This window comes from Lactuca saligna, chromosome 1 (genome assembly GCF_052625555.1).
Source record: "Lactuca saligna cultivar CGN05327 chromosome 1, ASM5262555v1, whole genome shotgun sequence".
In the NCBI taxonomy this organism is placed as follows: Eukaryota; Viridiplantae; Streptophyta; class Magnoliopsida; order Asterales; family Asteraceae; genus Lactuca; species Lactuca saligna.
This window is the reverse complement of record NC_136417.1, coordinates 19450514-19473107: the sequence shown is the minus strand read 5'-3', so window position 1 is coordinate 19473107 and position 22594 is coordinate 19450514. Positions and strand designations below refer to the sequence as shown.

Here is a 22594-nt window from a genome sequence, read left to right as displayed (position 1 = left end):
AAATTATAGATACTAAATCTATCAAAATTTAAAACATTTTTAACAATACTCCAAAAATAGAAAATATTATTGTTCATAAGAACTTTGTATTTAATATTTAACATATAGTATAATTTGTTTGAATTTTGCATTGTACTAATTTTTCACGAAAGAGCCAAAACAAAAGTGTCCTTTTTGGTCATCAAAATAGTCGTGATATATATATTTTTGAGCTACTCTAATTTTTAATGAAATTCTCTAATCAAATATAATTTCCATGGATATTTTCAATGCAAGCGAGCTCGTTCATAACATGGACATGTAATGTAAGATATTAAACTAGTAATACATTAAGGACAAAGACCAAACAAAGAAGGAACAGGAAAAACTATGACAAATGATATTATTGCTATAGATCTCTCTAAACTAAAGAATACATGTCCTTATTTATACTAATGAAAACAATTACCTAAACTAATACTTGTTAAGTAAGCAGACAACTTCCTAATCTAAATCAAATACTTAAAAAAACGAGTTTTTTTTTCCAAAATACACATGCACTCATAAATCCGATTAACCTAACAATCACCCCCTTAATCAGATTGATCATACCTCTCGTTCACAATAGTGTTGAATCATCGTCTTCCCGAACCATCCCGACTTTTCCCGAACACCTGACCTCCATCTTGCTCACGTCCAAATTCCTTCATACCCTTTTGATTATTCACAACACACGTAACATGTAACATGACATCCCGTTGAATACGTTCATTACCATCTAGACTTTTCCCGGATTCACAACATCTCTCCGCCCAGATGCAAAGTCATCCGATTTGAACTTCCACCGCCATAATATCTACACCATGTTGTTTCTCCAATCTCTTCCTTTGTTATGATCACCTTTGCTCAAAGAGGCATCTCCACCAGCAAAGAAAACAAAGCTACCTGCTTTGACGAATCCTTCATACCCGCTTTTCACTCACCTACGTTGGTATCCCCTAATCATAAACAAGTCGAACTTTCTTCCTCGCTAATCATTGTTGTGCGATTAATGTAGACACAACCCTTAGATTTTTTCTGTCTTTTGATTTCAAACAATCAACGTCTTATTCTTTTTTTTGACAACCCCGACCTAATCAAACTAGTTTCGAGAGCACTTTTCTACCGAACAAGAAGACAAGGTAACGACCACCTTTACCGTCTTCTGTCACCCGCAAAAACGAACCGAATGAAAGCCACCCGCTTTGATGTCTTCCCGTCAATTTATTCTGCGCCCCTGGTTAGTCTCTCTACCTTAGAACAAGCCCGATCAAGAAAATCGAGGCTACTATTGAGATGTTTCAACTCTCGCTAGAAAAAATCTACACCCCCTTAAACCAAACCCGGTTCCCGTTGTGTTTGCCCCGCAATGAAGGGCTACATTTTTCTTGAAACCGACTCTCAAACCGGCCGCCCTACGCCTTAAGCTCTGATACCAAGTGTAAGATATTAAACTAGTAATACCTTGACGCCTAAGACCAAACAAAGGAGGAACATGAAAAACTGTGTCAAATGATTTTATTGTTATAGATCTCTATCTAAACTAACGAATACATGTCCTTTATTTATACTAATGAAAGCGATAACCTAAACCAATGCTAATACTTGTTAAGCAAGGAGACAAGTTCATAATCTAAATCAAATACTTAACAAAAAGGTTTTCCCAAAATACCCATGCACTCATAAATCTGATTAACCCACATGTAACACATTTTTGGGTTAGACTTTGGTTGGAGTATAATACTTTGAAATTGTCCAATTTGGATCAAAATTTAATAAATGATTTTTGAAAAATTGACCATCAAAATATGATGGGTGTCATGTAATTTTTAGTTGCGCCAAATTACACAAATGTGATGATTTGACTGGTTCTACTATCATGATGAACATTCAATTAGTCTATATGGTATGACATATAGGTCAACACCCCAACTTTATACATGTGGTGTTGACATGACGACCTGTTTTGATATACCGGTTCTTATTAGAGCCTTTTTCGTTAGATCAGTTCCCACCAATAGTTGATCATATTTATTAGTCGGGGCCACTTCTATGAGAGCACCACTGATTTTATCAATACATATTTACAATAATTGAGACTTTCCTAAGAGCATTTTTCCAGTGTCATTAGTCTTATCGATAATTTTTATAACATGTTGCAAAATTAGATGTTGGAAAGATAAATTGATATTAAATTTTGTCTTACATTTTACCAAATTTAATGAACTAGAGAAATTTATATCCAACCTATTTAATAGAATCCTAACATTTTGAGTTTCAGAATTACCGATTGTCATGATCCATTAAAACTTAAAACAAAATATCAAGTGAGACTTGAAGTTAGGTTTTTTTTTCTTAGAGAAATAATTAACAACTTTTTACTGAATCTTTTAATGTCATAAATAGAACTTATAAAGAGTCCATGACTAATTTTTCTTAATTTCACGAATAACAGATATCAAATTTCACATTCCATCTCCGGCAATACATATGTCAATTTTCGAAATGCAGATGAATTAAAAATAGAAAAAATTAAAAAATTAAAAAAATTTAAAAAAAAAAAAAAAAAAACCCTTACATGAAAAACTACATTTTAAAGATTACATCTACGAAATCATAGATGCCAAATATTAAAAAAAAAAAAAAAAAAAAAAAAAAAAAAAAAAAAAAAGGATTCCACATATGTTACTAGAGGGGATTCTTACAAAATACATTTCACAAATCCAACTAAAACCCCCTTTTTACTTTCCCGTTAAATAGACTACTCAATTTTGCGTATAGTATACCAAGAGGGTGTTTGACTTAGCTTTTTAGAAGCCAAAAGTCCTTTTAAGAAAAGATAGAAAGAAAAGATGTTTGTCAAATGCATTTTAGAAGCTACTTTTGGATTTGGATACAAGTAAAAATGAACTTTTTGGAAAAGTCAGAAAACATGACTTTTTGTGACTTTTCCAAAATGGACTTTTGCTCCCTGAAAAGCCAAGCCAAACACCCCCAACTCTTAGATAACATGTGTAAAATGACCAATTTCACATATAATATTTCTATAATATTTGATGGATATCAATAAGAAAACAAAAAGTTTCCTACAAACATCAATTCATTGTTACACACTGTACTTTGACCCTTCAAGATTCGAACACTTGCTACAAAAATTAACATAGTCCACAATGTTCACCAACTTCTCATGCTCTAAATCCCTAACCTTGTAAATTAACTTTAGAAGACAACAACTCACGAAAACAACATCACACAGACACATATTTAATTGGCTACAATTCGTGGATTAACAACAAATAATCACAAACAAACTATCGATCCAGTCAACTTACCCTTTCTTCATCACCTTCTTCTTCTCCAATTTTTCCAATATCTTTTTACCATACAGATTACTCCTCATTGACGACATGTTCTTCGAAATTAGCCCACGCAAACAGTCCTGTGCGAAACCCTAACCTCACCATGAACAATAAAAGATCAGTTTTGGCGTTCGATTTGAGGTACTAATCTCAGTAATTTAAGAACAGAAGCATGAACACACCTTGGAAACTTTTAGGGCAGACTGGATAACGAAATTGGCATAGGGGTCTATTAGAAGCAAAGACGAATTAGGGCTTCTGATAAGTTCCAGAATGATTTGTGTCGATACATCTTCTCCAGATTCATTCAGACATTTCTCCACAACATTGCTACCGTATTTATTGCAGGAGAGTGACGCGAAATTCCCTTGAAGTTGCCTCACAAGCATTGAAGTGAACACCGGAATGTTCAGTCCCACCATGTGTTGCAGAACGTAATTCCTAAATTCAATAACACCAATCATCTTAATCTGTTAGATGATAAAGATAAAAGACAATGTTGGTTTAAAGGATTAATTTAGAGACACAAACCCGAAAGGATCTTCAGCCAGATGAACCGAATTGGCCATAATCTCAGCGACTAATCGTGTTCTAAGTTCTCCACGAGAGTGTTCTACACATGCTTGAAGCACACAGCATCCACTTCTATCTGTTGCTACTTTATAGCACTCATTTGCTATCTCAGTAAGAATCGGCTGACAAAATTAATGGCGAAAATTACTCGTTTATTGAATCTTAGTTACAAATTAGCATATAAGGATGATGATGATAATGATTATGGTACCTTGATAATATCGCTATGGAAATGAATCAGGCAAAACTGAATGACGTGATGACCGTTTGGGTCATTGGCCAATAAGGTGGCGCCACGGTGTAGAGCGTTCATTATCAGCTTAACCTGAAATGGATCTTTCAAGTTTTCCAGCAATTTTTGCACTGCTCTTGTTCTATAGAGTTAGCAAATGAAGACATATCATTACATGATGCGGAATTAATGAAAGAAATCGAAGAAGATTGGAGCAATGGAGCATACCCATGTGGATTCATACAAACGAGGATGATATTGGTTGGGATCTTGGTTAGTGAAAGAAGTATTTTCATTTTCTGATCATTGTTGCACAGGGTGACGAGTTTTTGGACTACATAATTCCCAAATTGATCTTTCATTAGATCAGTAATGGAGTCGACCAGCTCAGAGAAAACCATTTCTACTTCTTCCGTTGTTGGTGTTTCGAACATGGCTTGTAGTATTCTGCAACCATTTTGATCCTTCGCTAGGGCATAAATCCTTCCTCTCAGTTGTTTCAAAGACGACGACGAACTCAGAAACTGATGGGTTTGAAACGGAACCCTATAAAAATGATTGTTGTTATAATAAGGAGTAAGGTGTTCATCCGACCACTGAAATTTCAGTTTGCCATTGACAGGAAGAAATGGTTTATCGGAATCGGCAGCAGCATGGTTTGATGAACATTTGGGGAAGGAATCGAGTTGCTGAGTTGAGTAAAGGAATTTCTTGGAGCCCAAGGGAGACTTTTGGTCAAAGTCAAATCCAGAAGAACAATGCCTCTGCAAATCATTCGCATCGTTGAAACGCTGCTGCTGCTGCTGTTGATGATGACGACGAGGTTCCACCGGAAAGTGATTGGTAAAGCCCTCATCGGAATGCATCAGTCGAGGACTACCAATGGGGTGAACAAAACCCTCGCCGACGCCAACGGAAGAGCTGATTTGACTGCCGAGAGACCTCGGGAGGAACGTCTGACGGTCGGTGTACTTCGCAGGCGAAATATTCAGCAGTGAAAAGACATTTGATAAGCTCTGATCGACGTCAATCGAAGGAGGTAGGTTAAAAGTCATGTTTTGGTCTTCAGACGCCGAGAAACGGTGAGCGTCGGACACAAACGACGGCGGCAATGATCGAAACGGAACCCCATTTGTGAGATACTGCTGGTGCTTCGGGATTTGCATCATCTGTGCGTTTCTTTGATGCTCCATTGGCTTAAAATCGACGAAAAGAACGAGGTTTCAGAGTCTTGGAATGAGGGTTTTAATGGGGTTCTCAGAAATTTCAATTTGGTATAAGATTAAGATAGTGCGTAGTCGATGATTTGGGGAGATGAAGCAGAATCGGAAGGGAATGGGTGTATCATATACAATATATTCATGTATGAATGATTGATTGGGTATGATTCTAGAGAGAGAAAGGAGGGGTTTTAGAGAGAGAAAGAGAAATGCATGCAATATATGGAAAGATTTGTTGAAGCGTGAAGGGGAAGGTATAACGAACGGGGGTTTCTTTCATCCAAAAACTGCAACCTGCCGTTATGTAGTGGGCTGGGGTGTGAGTCTACCATATTATAGTGTGGGTCCCACCACACAAAGAAAATTCTTCGATTTTTTTTTTTTTTTTTTTTTTTTGACTTTTATCTTCATAAATCATATTTGTAAATTAATTAATTAAAAAAAAAAAAAAAACCAATATCATAAATTTATGAACTTATATAAGATTGCAAAAGGGTTAAACATCATCTCCAAATTTCCATTAACCGATTTAACGATCAATTATGGAAACGTTAGATTACAATGTCTTTAGCATAAAGAAAATAATGTTTACACTAACAGAGCAAAAATACTTAAGCAACTCAAACCCCTTAATTATCCAATTATATAAAATGTTGCATCCCTATGTCGCAAACTAATTTACTCGGTAGACAGACAACTCATCAATAAGACAATAAACCTCTCATCCAAAAATGTACACTATGGTTTAGAAAAGACACTACACGTTCGATTTGTTTGTTGTCAAAAACTGCAACATTTTTATTTTGGGCAAGTCTTTAAAGTAATTTTGTATTGTGGTTCACACATTTTTCCCATATTAACGAGTATTTTAATAGTTTGTAAAAGGCTAGTTACTTATATATACTAGTATACACCAATGTTTCATAATTTTCAAATAATATGTTTTTTGTTACAAAATATCGTAACGGGATAATGATTTGAAATGGTAACAAACTTTCGATTTTTGTCACATTTAGTCACTAAACTTTTTTTCGTTATCTATTGTTGCCGGTCATAAGGGTAAAATGTGAACAGTTTCAATAGTTCAATGACAAACAGATAACGAAAAAAAAGTTTAGTGACTAAATATGAACAAAATCAAAAGTTCGTTTCCCTCTAAAAAGTTCAATGACTAAATGTGGACAAACCTCTTCTTGTATTATGTTTTAGCAAATTATTTATTTTTGTTAAATTGTAGCAACATTTGTTGATGAAGAAATCTATGAAATTAAAAAAAAAAAAAAAACAAAACAAAACCCTGAAAATATATTTAAAAAAAACAAAAAAACAAACCCGAAATAAAAAACCAATGGTTTGACATTTTCCAAAATAAAAAATCAAAATTTCCAATCTGATTTTGGTTTTACAAAAAAATTAACCATTCTCACTTATGTGAATTATGACCATTGGTTTGGCATGTGAAATTTGTGACATCCTATGAATATGTAGTTATAACATCGTCTGAAATCGTAATTCATAGTAAAGGGTTAGAGTATCACCACATGAATACGTAGTTACAACATCGCATGAACTCGTAATTCATCACCTACAGGTTATGGGTCTGCTGGTGTTTCCACTGGGTTGTCTAGAATAGTCCATGGTCGCCATCTATACTCTGGTAGATAACTACATCGCCACATTGCTGGTAAAGGTTATGGTATCTCCTTTCATCCTACATCACATATTCATCATCATCTATTTACCTAATAATCACCACCTTTCTATCATCACCTATCTCTCATCATTTTATTTCATCACACACCAACTATTTCATCTACCCATGTTTCATCCGCAACATATTTGTAGATATAAAATAAATATACCGTTTAAATCTTTTAAAACATGTATAAAATCGTTCATCCAGTATAGACAACAAGTATTCAAATAATATACACACATAGCACGTAATTTATATAAAATACTTCATATCTATGTGTAAGATGAAAGTAACTATATATACCATAAATGCTTCCTAACTTTGAACCCCAAGGTTTACTCTACTAAAGCTTCATATTCTCGGTTCTCTGAACCTAGAAGGGTCCAGATCTATCACACCAAAAAGCTCAAGATAGCTCTTTCTCTCACTCTACACACTCAAGCTCGCTAGGGTTCTCACTTATGGGAAAGGTAGTCGTAATTGAAGGCCATAAATGCCTTTAAATATGGCTCGAGCCCAAAGATTTAGGGTTTCTGCCAACAACGCAAACTCGTCGAGTCCATTCATTAATCCGAGTCATCAGTCGCGACCTTACTCGATGAGTTGAGGCGTCAACTCGTCGAGTCTCTCTTCTTAACTCAAAAGAAAAATAATTAAATGATGATACCTGGAAATCCGGATGTTGCATTTTGTTTTTTTATTTCATAGATTTCTTCATCAACAAATGTTGCTACAATTAAACAAAAATAAATAATTTTGCTAAAACATAATACAATAGGAAGTTTGTTCACATTTAGTCATTGAACTTTTTAGAGGGAAATGAACTTTCGATTTTGTTCACATTTAGTCACTAAACTTTTTTTCATTATCTATTTTCTACTAAACTATTGAAACTGTTCACATTTTATCCTTATGACCGGTAATAACCGGTCATAAGGGTAAAATGTGAACAGTTTCAATAGTTCAATAGCAAATAGATAACGAAAAAAAATTTAGTGACTAAATGTGACAAAAGTCGAAAGTTCATTACCCTTTCAAGTTATTCTAAAAACATATCCAAATAACGTAACTGATAACCAACAATGTGGTTAACGGATAACAAGGTATGTGCAAAGATACCGAAGTCGATTTATGTTTCGAACGAAAAAAAAATAAAAAATGATGAATCTATTTTTGATATGTTTATCGATTGACCAATTAATCATTACAAAGTAATCATTAATGAATATATTTTAATACTAAAGTCCCTGCTATTATTTTCAAAATAGGGATAACCTTTCAAGAATTTCTTTACAACTAAAAGACGAAAACAACATATTTAAATTAAAATATTTAAATTTAAAGATTAAACACACATCATCATATACATCCAATAGTAGTGAGTAAGGTTGTTTTATTGTAGTTTTGGACTTCAATATCTTTTAATGCCCTAAGACTATAAATTTTGATTAATTGTTGGTTGTTCTGATAGTAAAATTTTCATCTTGACAATTACAAGTACAATATATTTTTAGTAGTTAATATAATACATATAAAAAAATATACACAAAAAATAACTTCTTTACAAGTAATATGAATCATAAATACGTCCTAACAAAATAAGATATTGGAAATTTTAATTTAGTGCTTAACTGTTCAAGGGAAAAATTGTGAATCATAGCCGTTGTCGAAAGCCAAAGATTTTTCCGGTTTGATTAACCTAAATGAAACTTTCTGAAGATAAGTAACTATTCAATTTGATGTTGAATGACCAAATCATTATTCAGTTTAAGATATTTTGAACACTTGGTAACCATGTTACCTTTTTATCTCTTAAATGTTTACATGTATTCGATGCTATTATTGCTCCGGAATTTAAGAGGATTATTGATAAAATTAACTGTGAAAGTGTTGGTTTTGTAATTATTTGATCATTCAACATCAAATTGCTAAAATCACTAAATTCTCAAAATTGTCTCCACTTATCACTATGACAAGTTATAACAAGTTCAACATGTTGCCATCCTATATACGGGTGTTCGTATGGATGGATTTGTTTGATCCGATCCAATCAAGTGAATCCAAATTGATTTCGGTTTTCAAAACATGGATCAAAATAATCCAAACTATATTCAAATCCGACCTGATCTGATCCAATTACAATTCTGTTGGATCGGTTTTTATAATTCGGTTTTCAAATACCGAAATATTTTAAAACGATATATAATTATAATATTACCCAACTTGACACACAAGAAACAAAAACAAATTATTTAGTTGTGATTTGAAATTTATAAACAACTAATACGAAGATATATTATAGTTAAATATTTTATCGATAGAAAACTTTTGAAAGAAAAAGATATTAATGTTTTTTTTTATCGGGTGAAACGTTTTGAACCTATTTGAAAAAATAAATTACAAAATAGATAAATAATCAATATTTATTGGGTTTTTTTGGACTATTTGGTTCTTATTTTATAAACCCAAACCAATCCGAAATCCAAAATAATAATTTGGTTCTTTTGAAAACCAATTCAAAAATCCGTAAATCCGAACCAAATAGTCCAATTCAAATTGTTCAATTAGATAATTCGGTTTTATCCGAACAATGAACAGTTCTAATCCTATGTTGCATCTTGCATGTCACAGGCTAATTACAATAATTTTTTTTTAATTATTATTGTTATTATTATCAAGGTTGTAGAAATCGTTTGACGGTAGCTCGACGGTCGACTAGTGTTAAGGGATTAATCGGTCTTGGCGGGGATTATTCGAGGATTAATCGGGGACCATAGATTATTAATAAAATATTAGAATTAATTAAATATTAATATATCTTAAGAAAAACAAATACTTCAAAATTAGAAAATAAGAAAAATTATAATTTGGAAATTTGGAAATACGAAAATATGAACATTTTGGTATAATATTTGAAATTTTGAAAATTTGAAAATTTTGGAGTAAAAAAAAGAAAGTTGGTTTTTTGAATTTTTTAAAATTTTTTTGACCTTTTTTTTGACTTTTTTCGATTTTTTTGACTTTTGTTGACCGATTAATCCGCCAAGGCCGATTAATCCCGTCAAACCCGATTAATCCTAAATTCCCGATTAATGTCCTAATCCTCGATGGTTGGGGAACGTCAAACGATTAATCCACGATTAATCGCCGATTAATTTCGATTTCTACAACCATTATTATTATTATTATTATTATTATTATTATTATTATTATTAATTCCAAAATTACCACTATCAGTTCATCAACACCACTACCACCATTGTTGACAGCCATTTAATTTTACAAATGTAGATCTTTACTTTTCATTATTGTTCATAGAAAATCAATAAAACATACTAAAACTATTTCATAACAAAGAAGGATAATCTTTTTGTGTTTCACACCATGTTTATCATGTTCATCCAAACCATAAGCATATATATAGTTTGATGTTTTTTTATTTATTCAAATACTAAAACCCTAAGAATTTGATGATATACAAAAATTATGATTAAAATCTAAACATATAAAATATCTAAAGCCCAAAGACAACTTTAATATATTACTGTTTAAATTAGTACCTTTAATATTGACAAAATTACAAAAATGGTCCCTATGGTTTGCCAAAAGTAATAAGATCAGTTCCTGCTATTTTTTTTTATGCAAATGGTTCCCGTGGTTTGCAAAACTTGCATAGATGATCCTTTTTACAAATGTTGTTACTATTCTGCCGTTAGGGACTGAATCTGTAAGAGCATTTTCGTCTTTTCAAATATAAAATGGACTGAATTCGTGATATTTAATAAACCACAGGGACCATTTTTTAAATTTCTTTGAAAAAAACAATTAAATTGCTAGGAAGAGGGCTCGAACTCATGACTTCTACTCCTTAAATTACCAAAGTTTTAACCAATTGAGCTGAATGCTCTCTTGGTTTATTCTTTCTTAAAACTAATTTATATATTAACAAAATCGTTAAAACATAATCAATAAATAAATTATAAAAAACAATTTTTTTACATTATTTTTTTAAATAAAACAAAATTTATTTTAGTCGTACTATAAAAAAATAGTTTTTTACAAACAAATTCTATGTATTTATTTTACGTAAAATATATATTTTTTGTCTTTAAAAAATACGTTTTCGTATAAAAAATATGTTTTTGGAAAAAATGTTTTTTATGTTTTTGAAATAGTAATAATTAACACTACTCATGACATAAGAAATGTATAAATTCTTTTGGATCGCTAGGTCTAACTGTTTTTTCGGTTATATGTATTAAAAACAAATTAACAACGATTTTGTTATGTATCTAAACAATTTATACGTTTTTTTTTTTTTTTTTTTTTTTTTTTTTTTTACGTCAAGAGTAATGTTAATAATTGTTACTTCAAAAAGATATATCACTATGTATTTTCATCTTCATTTTAACCATACAATTTAGAATTTGCGATTAAGATGAAATACGTATTTAAAAAAACATAAAAAAACCGTATAAATTGTTTAGCTACATATAACCGGATATGTATATATCTTATCTAAAATACGTATTGTTCTAAATCGTATTTAAAAAAACATAAAAAACCGTATAAATTGTTTAGATACATATAATTGAATATATATATATATATATATATATATATATATATATATATATATATATATATATCTTATTTAAAATATATATATGGTTCTAAATCGTATTTAAAAAACATAAAAAAAAAAAAAAAACTATATAAATTGTTTAGATACATATAACCGAATACATATATATCTTAATTAAAATATGTTTGGTTCTAAATCGTATTTAAAAAAAACATAAAAAACCGTATAAATTGTTTAGATATATAACAAACTTATTCGGTTAAAATACATATAACTGAATATGTATATATCTTATTTAAGACGTATGATTTTTTATATGTATTTAAAAAAACATAAAAAAACATATTGGTTATATATATCTTATTTAAAATATGTATTTCATCTTAATCACAAGTTCTAAATCATATAGTTAAAATGAAGAAGGAAAGACACAATGATATATCTTTTTGAAATAACAGTTATTAAGACTACTATTGACATAAAAAAACCATATAAATTATTTAGATAAATAACAAAATCGTTGTTAATTTGTTTTTAATACATATAACCGAAAAAACGGTTTTAGAACGAACGACCTAAAAGAATTTATACATTTTTTATGTTATGTATAGTTTTAATTATTAGTATTTCAAAGACATAAAAAAAACATTTTTTTACAAAAAACGTATTTTTTATACGAAAACGTATTTTTCAAAGAAAAAATATGTATATATATATTTTACGTAAAATAAATACATAAAAATACATACAATTTGTTTGTAAAAAACTATTTTTTTATAGTATGACTAAAATACACTTTATTTTATTTAAAAAAAATTATGTAAAAAAATGTTTTTTATAATTTATTTATTGTTTATGTTTTAACGATTTTGTTAATATATAGATTAGTTTTAAGAAACAATAAACCAAAAGAGCATTCAGCTTAATTGGTTAAGGCTTTTGTAATTTAAGGGGTGGAGGTTATGAGTTCTAGCCCTTTCCCTAACAATTTAATTATTTTTTTCAAAGAAATTTCAAAAATGGTCCCTGTGGTTTAGTTAATGTCACGAATTCAGTCCCTAACGGTAGAATAGTAATGGTGTTTTAGGGGTGTTCGTGGTTCGATTTGAAACCGGTCAAACCGATCATCGGTTTGGTTTTACGGTTTGTATTTTTCTTTACGGTTTGGCTTACGGTTTTTAAGATTTCAAACCGTATAAAAACCGGACCGGGCCGTAGGATTTGTATATATATATATATATATATATATATATATATATATATTAATTAAATTTTTTATATGTAATTGTATTTTGTTATATTATATATTAAATTTTTATATACAAATAATAAACTTTAAAACCCACAATATTTAATTATTGTAGTTTTTTTAAACAATATTAGGCAATTTTTTTCTTGACAACTTTAATATTGCAGTTTTTTTAACACACATGATTTTTTTTTTGTTTTTGTTTTGGCAGCTTTAATATTGTAGTATTTTTAGCAATATTTGGTAGAATTTTAACTGTCTTAATATCTTTAATAGTGCATTTTTTTTACTAAATTACTTTAATGGACTTGATTAAAATGGACCTAAAAAACTCAAACCGTGAAACCAAACTGGAGCCAAACCGTTAGTAACGGTTTGGTTAGGTTCGGTTTTAAATTTTCAACGGTTCGACTTCGGTTTTTACTTGACAAAAACCGTTAGTAACGTTTTGACTTCGGTTTGACCTAAAAATCGAAAAAACCGGACCGTGAACACACCTAACGGTGTTAGTAAAAAGGATCATATATGCAAGTTTTGCAAACCACAGGGGCTATTTGTATAAAAAAAAATAGCAGGGACTAACTTTTTTATTTTTGAAAAATCACAGGGACCATTTTTGTAATTTTGTCTTTAATATTCAATGACCAACACTTTGAAATTTTTTTATGAATAATCAAATTTAATAATAACCATAATTTGGAGAAAAAAATAGTATAGCTAGAACACCACAGGAAAAAACATCCAATCCAATCCATGTGGACAGTCTGCCACCCGCCACTCCTGTAAAAAAGCAAATATCGGTACTATGCCTTATGCCTGCCTGCGCATATTATCTCCGTATTCCGTACTCTACGAAAGCAATTCCCACGAACAAGGATTTTTATGGATTCAGGCTTTACCACATTCCTCTCAGTCTGCGATGCCATGCTTTATCGTTTATCCAATGCACCGATAACTTTTTTTTTTTTTTTTTTTTTGAAAGAGTTAAATTTTGTAAAACTTATACACATAATAATCAGTTGCAGGCTAATTGTTTTTATTAAATTGATCAACCCTTACAAAAACCACAGATTTTTTTTTTTTTTTTTTTTTTGAATAAGTCTTGAAAACGAATGTATGAAAATTAGCAACTCTAGAAATAACAATGAAAACATACAAATTTACAATCCGTAAACTAAAATTAATAAAATTAACAGTTTTTGGAAATTAATTAACTATAAATATATTTGGGAATTTTAGAATAGCTTGGCTTTATGTTGTGTCTTCTTCCAATGTAGTGTCCTTATCTTTTTGAAAATATTAAATTTGAAAAATATTATAAATGTAAAAAAGGAGGTAAGGCTTCACAGTTCCGACCACTATTTTTAGCATACATTACCCAGTGCTTTTAAAAGTTGTTTTGTATTTTCTCTAAAATTAATAATGATATAGAGATTAAAAAAATAAAAAAACGATTGTTATATGAATAAAGGCATCTCCGTTTTTTTTTTTTTTTTTTTTTTTGAAACAACAAATAAAATTATATTACAAAACCTAGGCCATAGCAAGCACTAGTTGGAATTTACAACTAACCAAACATAAAGTCTAATAATCAAAAGATAAATAAAATAACAGAAATCATTCCACTCAACTACCCTTCCGGCTCCTCTTATTTTTTACCAATTAAAAATGTTTGAATGATTATAGAGTCCGCTAGAGGTAGTAACTATCTTTCCGATATTTTTGTTGTTTCTTGTGATCTAGATATTCTATAGCGTAAATCATGTTATAATGTTTAAAACATCTTTCTTTTTAGGGCAATTCCCCTATGCATCAGCAAAATCAATGACTCCTTTCATGCTGTTGATTTGAATATTTCTTTTAACACACCACCTTAGAAGTTAGAACCCATAACGAGACCTCCTTTGCAAACTCACATTCAACTATTCAACAGATGATTCGGGGATTCAGAGTTTAGACAACAAAACTGGCAATTTGGATTTTGGATGATAATATCCCTAAGGCTAAGCGATTGAGCAACCGAAATCCTATCCATGCATTTTACTTTTAAGGGGATGAGTTTTGACCATCAGATTTTTTGTCCTGTTACTTGAGTAAGTTTTGAATCCACCATCTTCCTTATGGTACTCACCAAATATATGCTTTATGAGTATAAGTTGAACATGAATCCTATATTTGAGGAAGGAGGGAACACCATAGATCCAAACATTGTAGTTCAGCCTCATCAACCTCATCAATTGAGCTAGTTCTCCGTTGCCATGAGAAACCAACACTGTATATCTGATCCATCAACTGACATTTCTTAACAGATTCTAACCAGTACAAAAAAGGAAATCTATCTTGAAAAGTAGCTCCCCCACACCATTTGTTTTTCTAGAAGACAATATTAGAATTATGATTTGGAACTAATGAAATAACTCATTCTGGTGTATACTATTACTTTATAGGCTTTCAATTGATTTTACAATATTACTCCATAAGATCATTTCCTCTCTAGGTGAGTGTTAAACCGTAGTCGCACCTGATTTAAACAAATAAAATAATCATTGTTGGTTACACTAAAACATAGCATAGGGAAGCAGGGTTGAATTCTCAGTGACACATCCTAATGGTCAATGTCTTTTTGCATCAGTGACATTCTAATCAAAATATAAATTATTAAAAGTGAGTTTTTGAATTAAACTAAAAACAAAAAATTACAGTGAAAATAAATTAAACAAAAATCAATAATAAAAACTATTTCAATTCTGCCACGATATTCCTAATCATGGAATCAGTTCATATTTGGTTATTTGAGATGCGTTCTACCTAAGATTGTATTAAGAAAAAAACTAATAAGTTCTAGTATAATCTCTTTTACCTAAGTTAGTTAACCAAAACAAGCTCTTTGAATTAACTTTAACGTTTTACTGTTCAATTAAAAAAGCTCTTAATTAAATCATAAAAGTAGTTTTATGTTATGTGTAAAATTTCTAGCAATACACAATACTTCTCAAAAACTTGGAAGCACACCGATATGATTTTTTTCAGTTTATATCAGAGTTAAATCCCTAACACGAAACCAATCTGATAATTGTTACTTTTACCAATTGCCAAGAACAAATACGGATTCTATTAACCGATTAACTGGAATAAAACCCTAGCTAGGTGATCAGATTAACAAGAATTAAAAATCAAATATTCATTAAGTTTGAAAATCAAAAATCTAGATAGAAACAAAAAAAGAAACAAGATTTGAAAACTAATCACATGAAAAGTACTAGTTTATGCAGAATTGCAAACTAAAGTTTAGCCAGACATGGTCAAAAACAAAACTAAGCTAAATAAAAGAAAATTTTACTAATAAATCCAGATAAACTAAATGTGTGAGATGATTCATAGCTTCAGATCTCCAGAAGTCGCTGAAAGGTATCAAAAATCGTATTCATAAGTGATTTTCATCGTCTGGAACTGTCTAACCTTCTAATATGATGGTAAGGGTCGTATTTATATGCGAGACGGAAGCTTCTGGAGAAAGAAACCAAAAAATACGATCGCAGATGACAGATATGTGATCACAAAAAATGTGAATTTTTCTAGATATGCACTGAATGATGTTGGATGCGATTTACGAAGTTTCTAAGGTTGTGACATAAAAATACGATCGCAGAAAGCCTTTATGCAATTGTATATTTGAGGTTTTTACAGGATTACGTTTGAATGAAGTATGAAGCCACTTTTAAATTTTTGGGACTTCGATATGTTTATGCGATCGTACAAAAAAGGCAATCACTTCTACGATATCATTTTTGGCTTATGAGATCGCATATTTGGCCTTTTTCACATACATGAAACCCATCCAAAATTTTGTCTAGTTTCTGGAACATTTTGAATCCCGTCAATCAGGATTACGAGTAATAAGATATGGCAAAATACTGACAGGGGGTCAAAACTACCAACATCCTTTAGGCTTTAGAATGTAGCAATATGTCTTCGTATGATCAATTCAATCGAAATTTTCTTGATCAAAACATCTTCCAAGAATTCCGCATAATCCTTAATAAGTTCCAAGTTCCATTTTAACTCCAATGCTCCATCAAACGCATCCAAAACTGCTCCCAAAGTACTGCTCCACTCAAACTATCTAAAAGCGACACAAAAATGCTATCACTACGGGAATTCTGATAAAAGACATGAGTTGAACATTATTTAAACTAATGACATGCAAATGTACAAAATATGATGCTAAATGATAGTAAAAGCTACCCTAAAAGATGTGTAAAATTGCATCTATCAGTAAATGGCTGGTTGATTCCTAAGATTTTGAATACTAGAGATTACTTTTGACCATAGGCACTCATTTTCATTCTTTAGTCTCCACCACCATTTTGTAAGTAAGGCCACATTTTGAGCTTTAAGAGTTCCTACCCCAAGACCACCTACTTTTTTTATCTGCCACTATTTTCTCCCATATAACCCAATGAATCTTGTTTTTCACGTTTGTGCCACCCCATAAAAATCTCATCCTCATCCTTTCTAATATATCCATTATTCCCCTTGTGGGCTTTAAATAAAGACAAGTAGTAAGTTGGCAAGCTCCCTAATACTGATTTAATCAAAGTAAAACTTCCACCGAATGACTATGCGTTTGCTTTCCAGTTTGAAAATTTTGATTGTAATTTCTCCACGATGGGTTTCCAATTATTTTTCAACAACATATTGGCTCCAAATGGAACCCCAAGGTATGAAAGTGGGGGAAGAGCTTTTCAAACATCTAATAATCTGGGTCATATCCTGGAGTTTAGAATCTAAAGTTCATATGCCAAATAATCGAGATTTGTGATAATTTACTTTGAGTCCAAAGGAGACTTCAAAGCATTTTAGAATTCACAATAAGTTCTATATGCTACCCATATCCCAGTTCCATGCGAAGATGTCATCATTTACGTAAAACAGATGTGAAACTATTGGCCCACCACGAGAGAGTTTTACTCCTTGAATTAAGGATTTATCGTATGTATCTTGCATAGATACATGTCGTCCCTCTATGTCAAGGATGAATATAAAGGTGAAAGTGGATCCCCTTGCCTTACTCCCCTCATGATTGGAAATTCTTTAGTAGGTGCTCTGTTAACCAAGATCGAAGATCTGGATGAAGAGATACATGCATTGATCTATCTCCTCTAGTTGCTTCCAAACCCTATTTGCCCCATCATCGAATCTAAATACCCTAAATTAATGTATCGAATGCCTTTTCAAAATCTACTTTGAACAAAAACATTTGTTTCTTATGATTCTTACCCCACATAACAATTATATTTATAACCAGCAGACCATCAAGAATGTTTCTACTTTTTATGTATGATGATTGAACTTTATGCACCACAGACCCAATAACTCCTTTCAACTTGTTTGTAAGGAACTTGGTAATAGTTTTATAAAGTCATCCAATCAAACTAATGGACCTATAATCTGTTAGAGAGATTAGGGACCAGGGGGATGAATGATGAATTACAGCTAGGGGAAATTTTACCGAAGGCCTCAAAATGCTTTATGTATCTCACTTATATCGTCTTTCATTAACCCTCGTTTAGATTTTATGAGTTTGAATGTAATACCATCTGGTCCTGGTGCTTTATCAGATCCACATCCCCACCACTTCGTCAGATATGTTTGTGTTGTAGGAAGCAACATTAATCAGCAATGTTATGCGAACAACATTATCTTATTTACAAGAAAAAGAAGTCGAAAGTTAGCATACAAAAAATTAGAAATCCTCCATTGTGGAGAAATTGTGAAGCCAGACAAAACTAACTTGTGCATGACTATTTTGACGATGATGCAACATACATTGTGAAATTCAGACGTCGGTACCGGATGAGTAAAGAATTATTTTTGCGCATTGTTGAAGATGTGAAAAATCGATTTCCATATTTTAAGCAAAAGATTTATGCAAGAGGACAGAAAAGATTCTCAACAATTCAAAAATATACAGCTACAATTCGTCAACTAGCATTTGACATGAGACCATACTTATGGGATGAGTATGTGAGGAAGCGAGAGCTGATGAACCATGAATGTTTATACAAGTTTGCTAAATCCATGATTATTCTCTATCATCGTCGGTATTTACGCAACTCGGCAATTAGCGATGTCCACCAACTGTATGTGGCACACGAAAATATACATGGGTTTCACGGAATGCTTGGTAGCATTGATTATATGCATTGGGGGTGGTCAATGTGTCTTAATGTGTGGTGTGGTCAATTTATGTGAGGTGATCAGAAACAACCGACAATAATTTTAGAAGTGGTGATGTCTCATGATCTTTGGATATGACATGCATTTTTTATCCAAATGTCGAAGGAGTAGGTATTGGTACGTTGGCATACATTCGAATAGAGGGGAAGTATACAACTAACTTGGATACCATAACCTTCGTGCTGATTTGGTGGAACATATATTCAATTCTTAAGTGAATCATGTTGTCGACGATTTTTCAACGATATAGATGACGAATCAGACATGATGTGCGACTGACGTGGTAGGAAAAAAGTGTTTTGAGTCTTTGTACCATATATGGGGAGGCTATGTATAAGTAATGTGGGTCAATGAACCCACACAATGTTTTTAATTTATCTAAGATTTTTATAAAAAAAATTAATGACCTATTTAAAAAAACTAAATAATAAAAATAAGACTTATTTTACCCCTAAAATCTTTGAACTTACATAGAAAATTTTCTATAGAAAAATTAATGAACCATGTGGTTTAATATTCTAGACACGTCACTGGTATCACACCTCCGGTCTCATAAGCATTGTTTTTCCTTATAATTTTGGAAATCTTTTTCGAATCGAGTTTAGATGAGTCAAAAAATGTTTTAATAAACGAGCATGCATAACTTTTTATGGATTAATAAATGAACCCATGTGTCTCGACTAAAGTCACCAACTAGCATGATGGAAAACTTATTTCCATGTTTGGAAAGTTCCCAAACATCCACATGTCTCAAATCAAAATGTTCTTTGGAAATGAAAGACGTTTTAAAAAAGGGTAGTTGATGTTGTTTATCTTGAAAATACACAACACACATATCAATAGAAGTATTATGACAATATGAAGGAACGAAGAGAAAGATTTTGAAGTTTATTCAATGGTATATGTCAAAGACTTCTACGCCATAACAATGTACCATAATTAGAACTTGATACAATTGGATTAACACTTGTACATGATTTGAATGTAGAAAAACTAAAAGACAAGTTTAATTTAATGGAATGATGATGAAAAAAGCATACAAAGCATGGACTCTTATACCAAGTATGCCAAGTACAAGTTTATACTTTAATGAAAGGTCATACATCATAAAAGTCTTATTGGTAAATAGAATACAGGTTTGCAGCTGAGAAGTGAGTTTGGCAACTGAAACCAGATTGTACTTGAAACATGGGAGATATAATACTCTAGGAAGAGTGACATAATCATGTAGTTGAACATCTCCAATGAAAGAAATGAAGGTGTCATGGCCCTTAAAGACTAATGAAATGAAACTGATCAAATTTAGTCAATGACACAAAAAGAGACTTGTTGGGTGTAACACCCCAATTCTGGTATGATATTTATATTGTTATTTATTGTTTTATTTCTTCAAGTTTTAAGGGGAACTCGATGAGTCAAAAGCTGGACTCGTCGAGTAGGGTCGCGATTTCGAGCACGTTTAAGTTGGCGACTCGGCAAGTCCGCCAGTCTGGATGAAACCCTAATTTGAAGGGTTTGCACCATATATAAACAACTTTTGGGGCCTCAAGTCAGCCCCCATCACCCCTCAGAGCTTCATTCTCGAAACCCTAGAGCCCTTTTTGCATTTTAGTGATTTTGGTGTGTTATTTGAAGATTTTGAGAGCTAAAGAAAGGTAGATCAAGAGGAGAAGAAGGAGATCCTAGATCTTTCAGGAATTTCAGAAGAAAGTAAGGTATATCTTGGCCCTTTTCTGTTTCTATGCTTAAATATCCACTGTGAAGCCATTCTTAAACAATTTCTTAGCTTAGTAGTAGCATAGAGGACTCATGGAGTTGATTAACCTTCAGATCTAGCTAGATTTGATTTACAGGAGCTTAGATATAGCACCTTTATGGATCCATTTTGCATGAAAGCTCTAGATATACTATTATAGTGTGATTTTAACCTTAAAACCTCCATTTGATGTTATTTACACGTGAAGTTGGAAACTTTACGTGTAAATCAAGTCCCAGGAACCTAGATCTATTAATGGCATGGCTTAGTTTCAAGCAGAATTGAGTGTATAGTATTTGCATGCATACGACTCGGCGAGTCGTTCTTCTGACTCGGCGAGTCGATTCGCGAGTCCTTTGTGTTTCCTTTTTCGAGTTATGCTGAGTGTAGCCAGTGAGTGAGAAGTGGACTCGGTGAGTTAGAGGGTTAGACTTATTCATGGAAGAACTCGGCGAGTCAATGCCCTGACTCGGCGAGTCCAAGGCCATCTTCATACTTCAAGAACAGACTCGACGAGTTGTTCATACAACTCGGCGAGTCATAACTAGAATAGTCATCTGATGAAGGAGAACTCAACGAGTTGATCATACAACTCGACGAGTCAGATGCAGATTATCAGAGTGTTAGTAGCGAAGAGGAACTCGCCGAGTTTGCGCCAAAACTCGACGAGTAGTAGTGAGTGGAATCAAGGAAGTAAGAGTAAGGACTCGACGAGTTGGCGGCCCAACTCGACGAGTCAGGTCAACTGAATATTGACTTTGATGGTTAGGTTGATTTGGACCAGGGTTAGGAGAGTCATTCTACCTCAGTAATATTATTATCAATATTTGATTGATGGTGCTCATGGATATTGTAGCTGGGGTGAAACTGGAGGTGCAGCAGACAGATTCCAGAGCAGTCCTTTCAGCAGCTAGGCTACGAGGTGAGTTTCCTTCCAGTAGAAACGGGTCTAAGGCCACAATGCCGGCCCGTTTAGTTAGTAGTAGTTTCCGGATTTCGGTCCGATGCAGTTGTTAGTGTGTTTGATGCCTTCATGGTTCAGACATGATTTATGGGTTAGGTGTTATGGGCTACGGCCTGACGTAGTATGCAGTATATGAGTTTATGATCATGTGTGTTATGCTAGTTGATATGTGTTTATGCTATGCTATGCTATGCTCAGTTAGTTTCCGGACTTCGGTCCGATGCAGGGGACAAGGTCCCAGTCAGTTCCGGACTTCGGTCCGATGCAATTAGTTCCGGACTTTGGTCCGATGCAAGGGACAAGGTCCCAGTCAGTTCCGGACTTCGGTCCGATGCAGTTTCCGGGCTTCGGCCTGATGCAGTGGGCAAGGCCAATACGTGTTTCTATGTTATTGTATTGTATGTGGTAGTTTGGGGGGGGGGGCTCACTAAACTTCGTGCTTACAGTTTTAGTTTTGGTTTCAGGTACTTCCGCAAGTAAGGGGAAGAGCTCGGGATGATGGCATCGCACACACAACAGCTTCAGTCTTTATCCTGGGAGTTTGTTTTGATTCATAGATTGATTTGATACAGTTGTTTCACGACATTTTATTATGAGTTGAGATATCTGACGTATGGTTTTTATGATATGACGATCAGTATATGATTTTTATTACTACTTAAACAAAACTTTTCGGTTGTATTTTGGGATGTTACATTGGGA

General features: G+C 32.4%; 1 protein-coding gene across 1 annotated transcript; it reads right to left on the bottom strand.

Moving 5' to 3' along the window:
* Positions 1-3111: 3111 nt before the first annotated feature.
* Positions 3112-5650, bottom strand: LOC145048491 (pumilio homolog 12-like). Its single transcript, XM_078997004.1, has 5 exons — positions 4411-5650; positions 4162-4324; positions 3909-4072; positions 3560-3818; positions 3112-3469 (listed from the first exon to the last, which is right to left on the bottom strand). The coding sequence occupies exons 1-5, from the start codon at positions 5373-5375 to the stop codon at positions 3347-3349; spliced, it is 1674 nt and encodes a 557-aa protein (XP_078853130.1). The 5' UTR covers positions 5376-5650; the 3' UTR covers positions 3112-3346.
* Positions 5651-22594: the final 16944 nt, after the last annotated feature.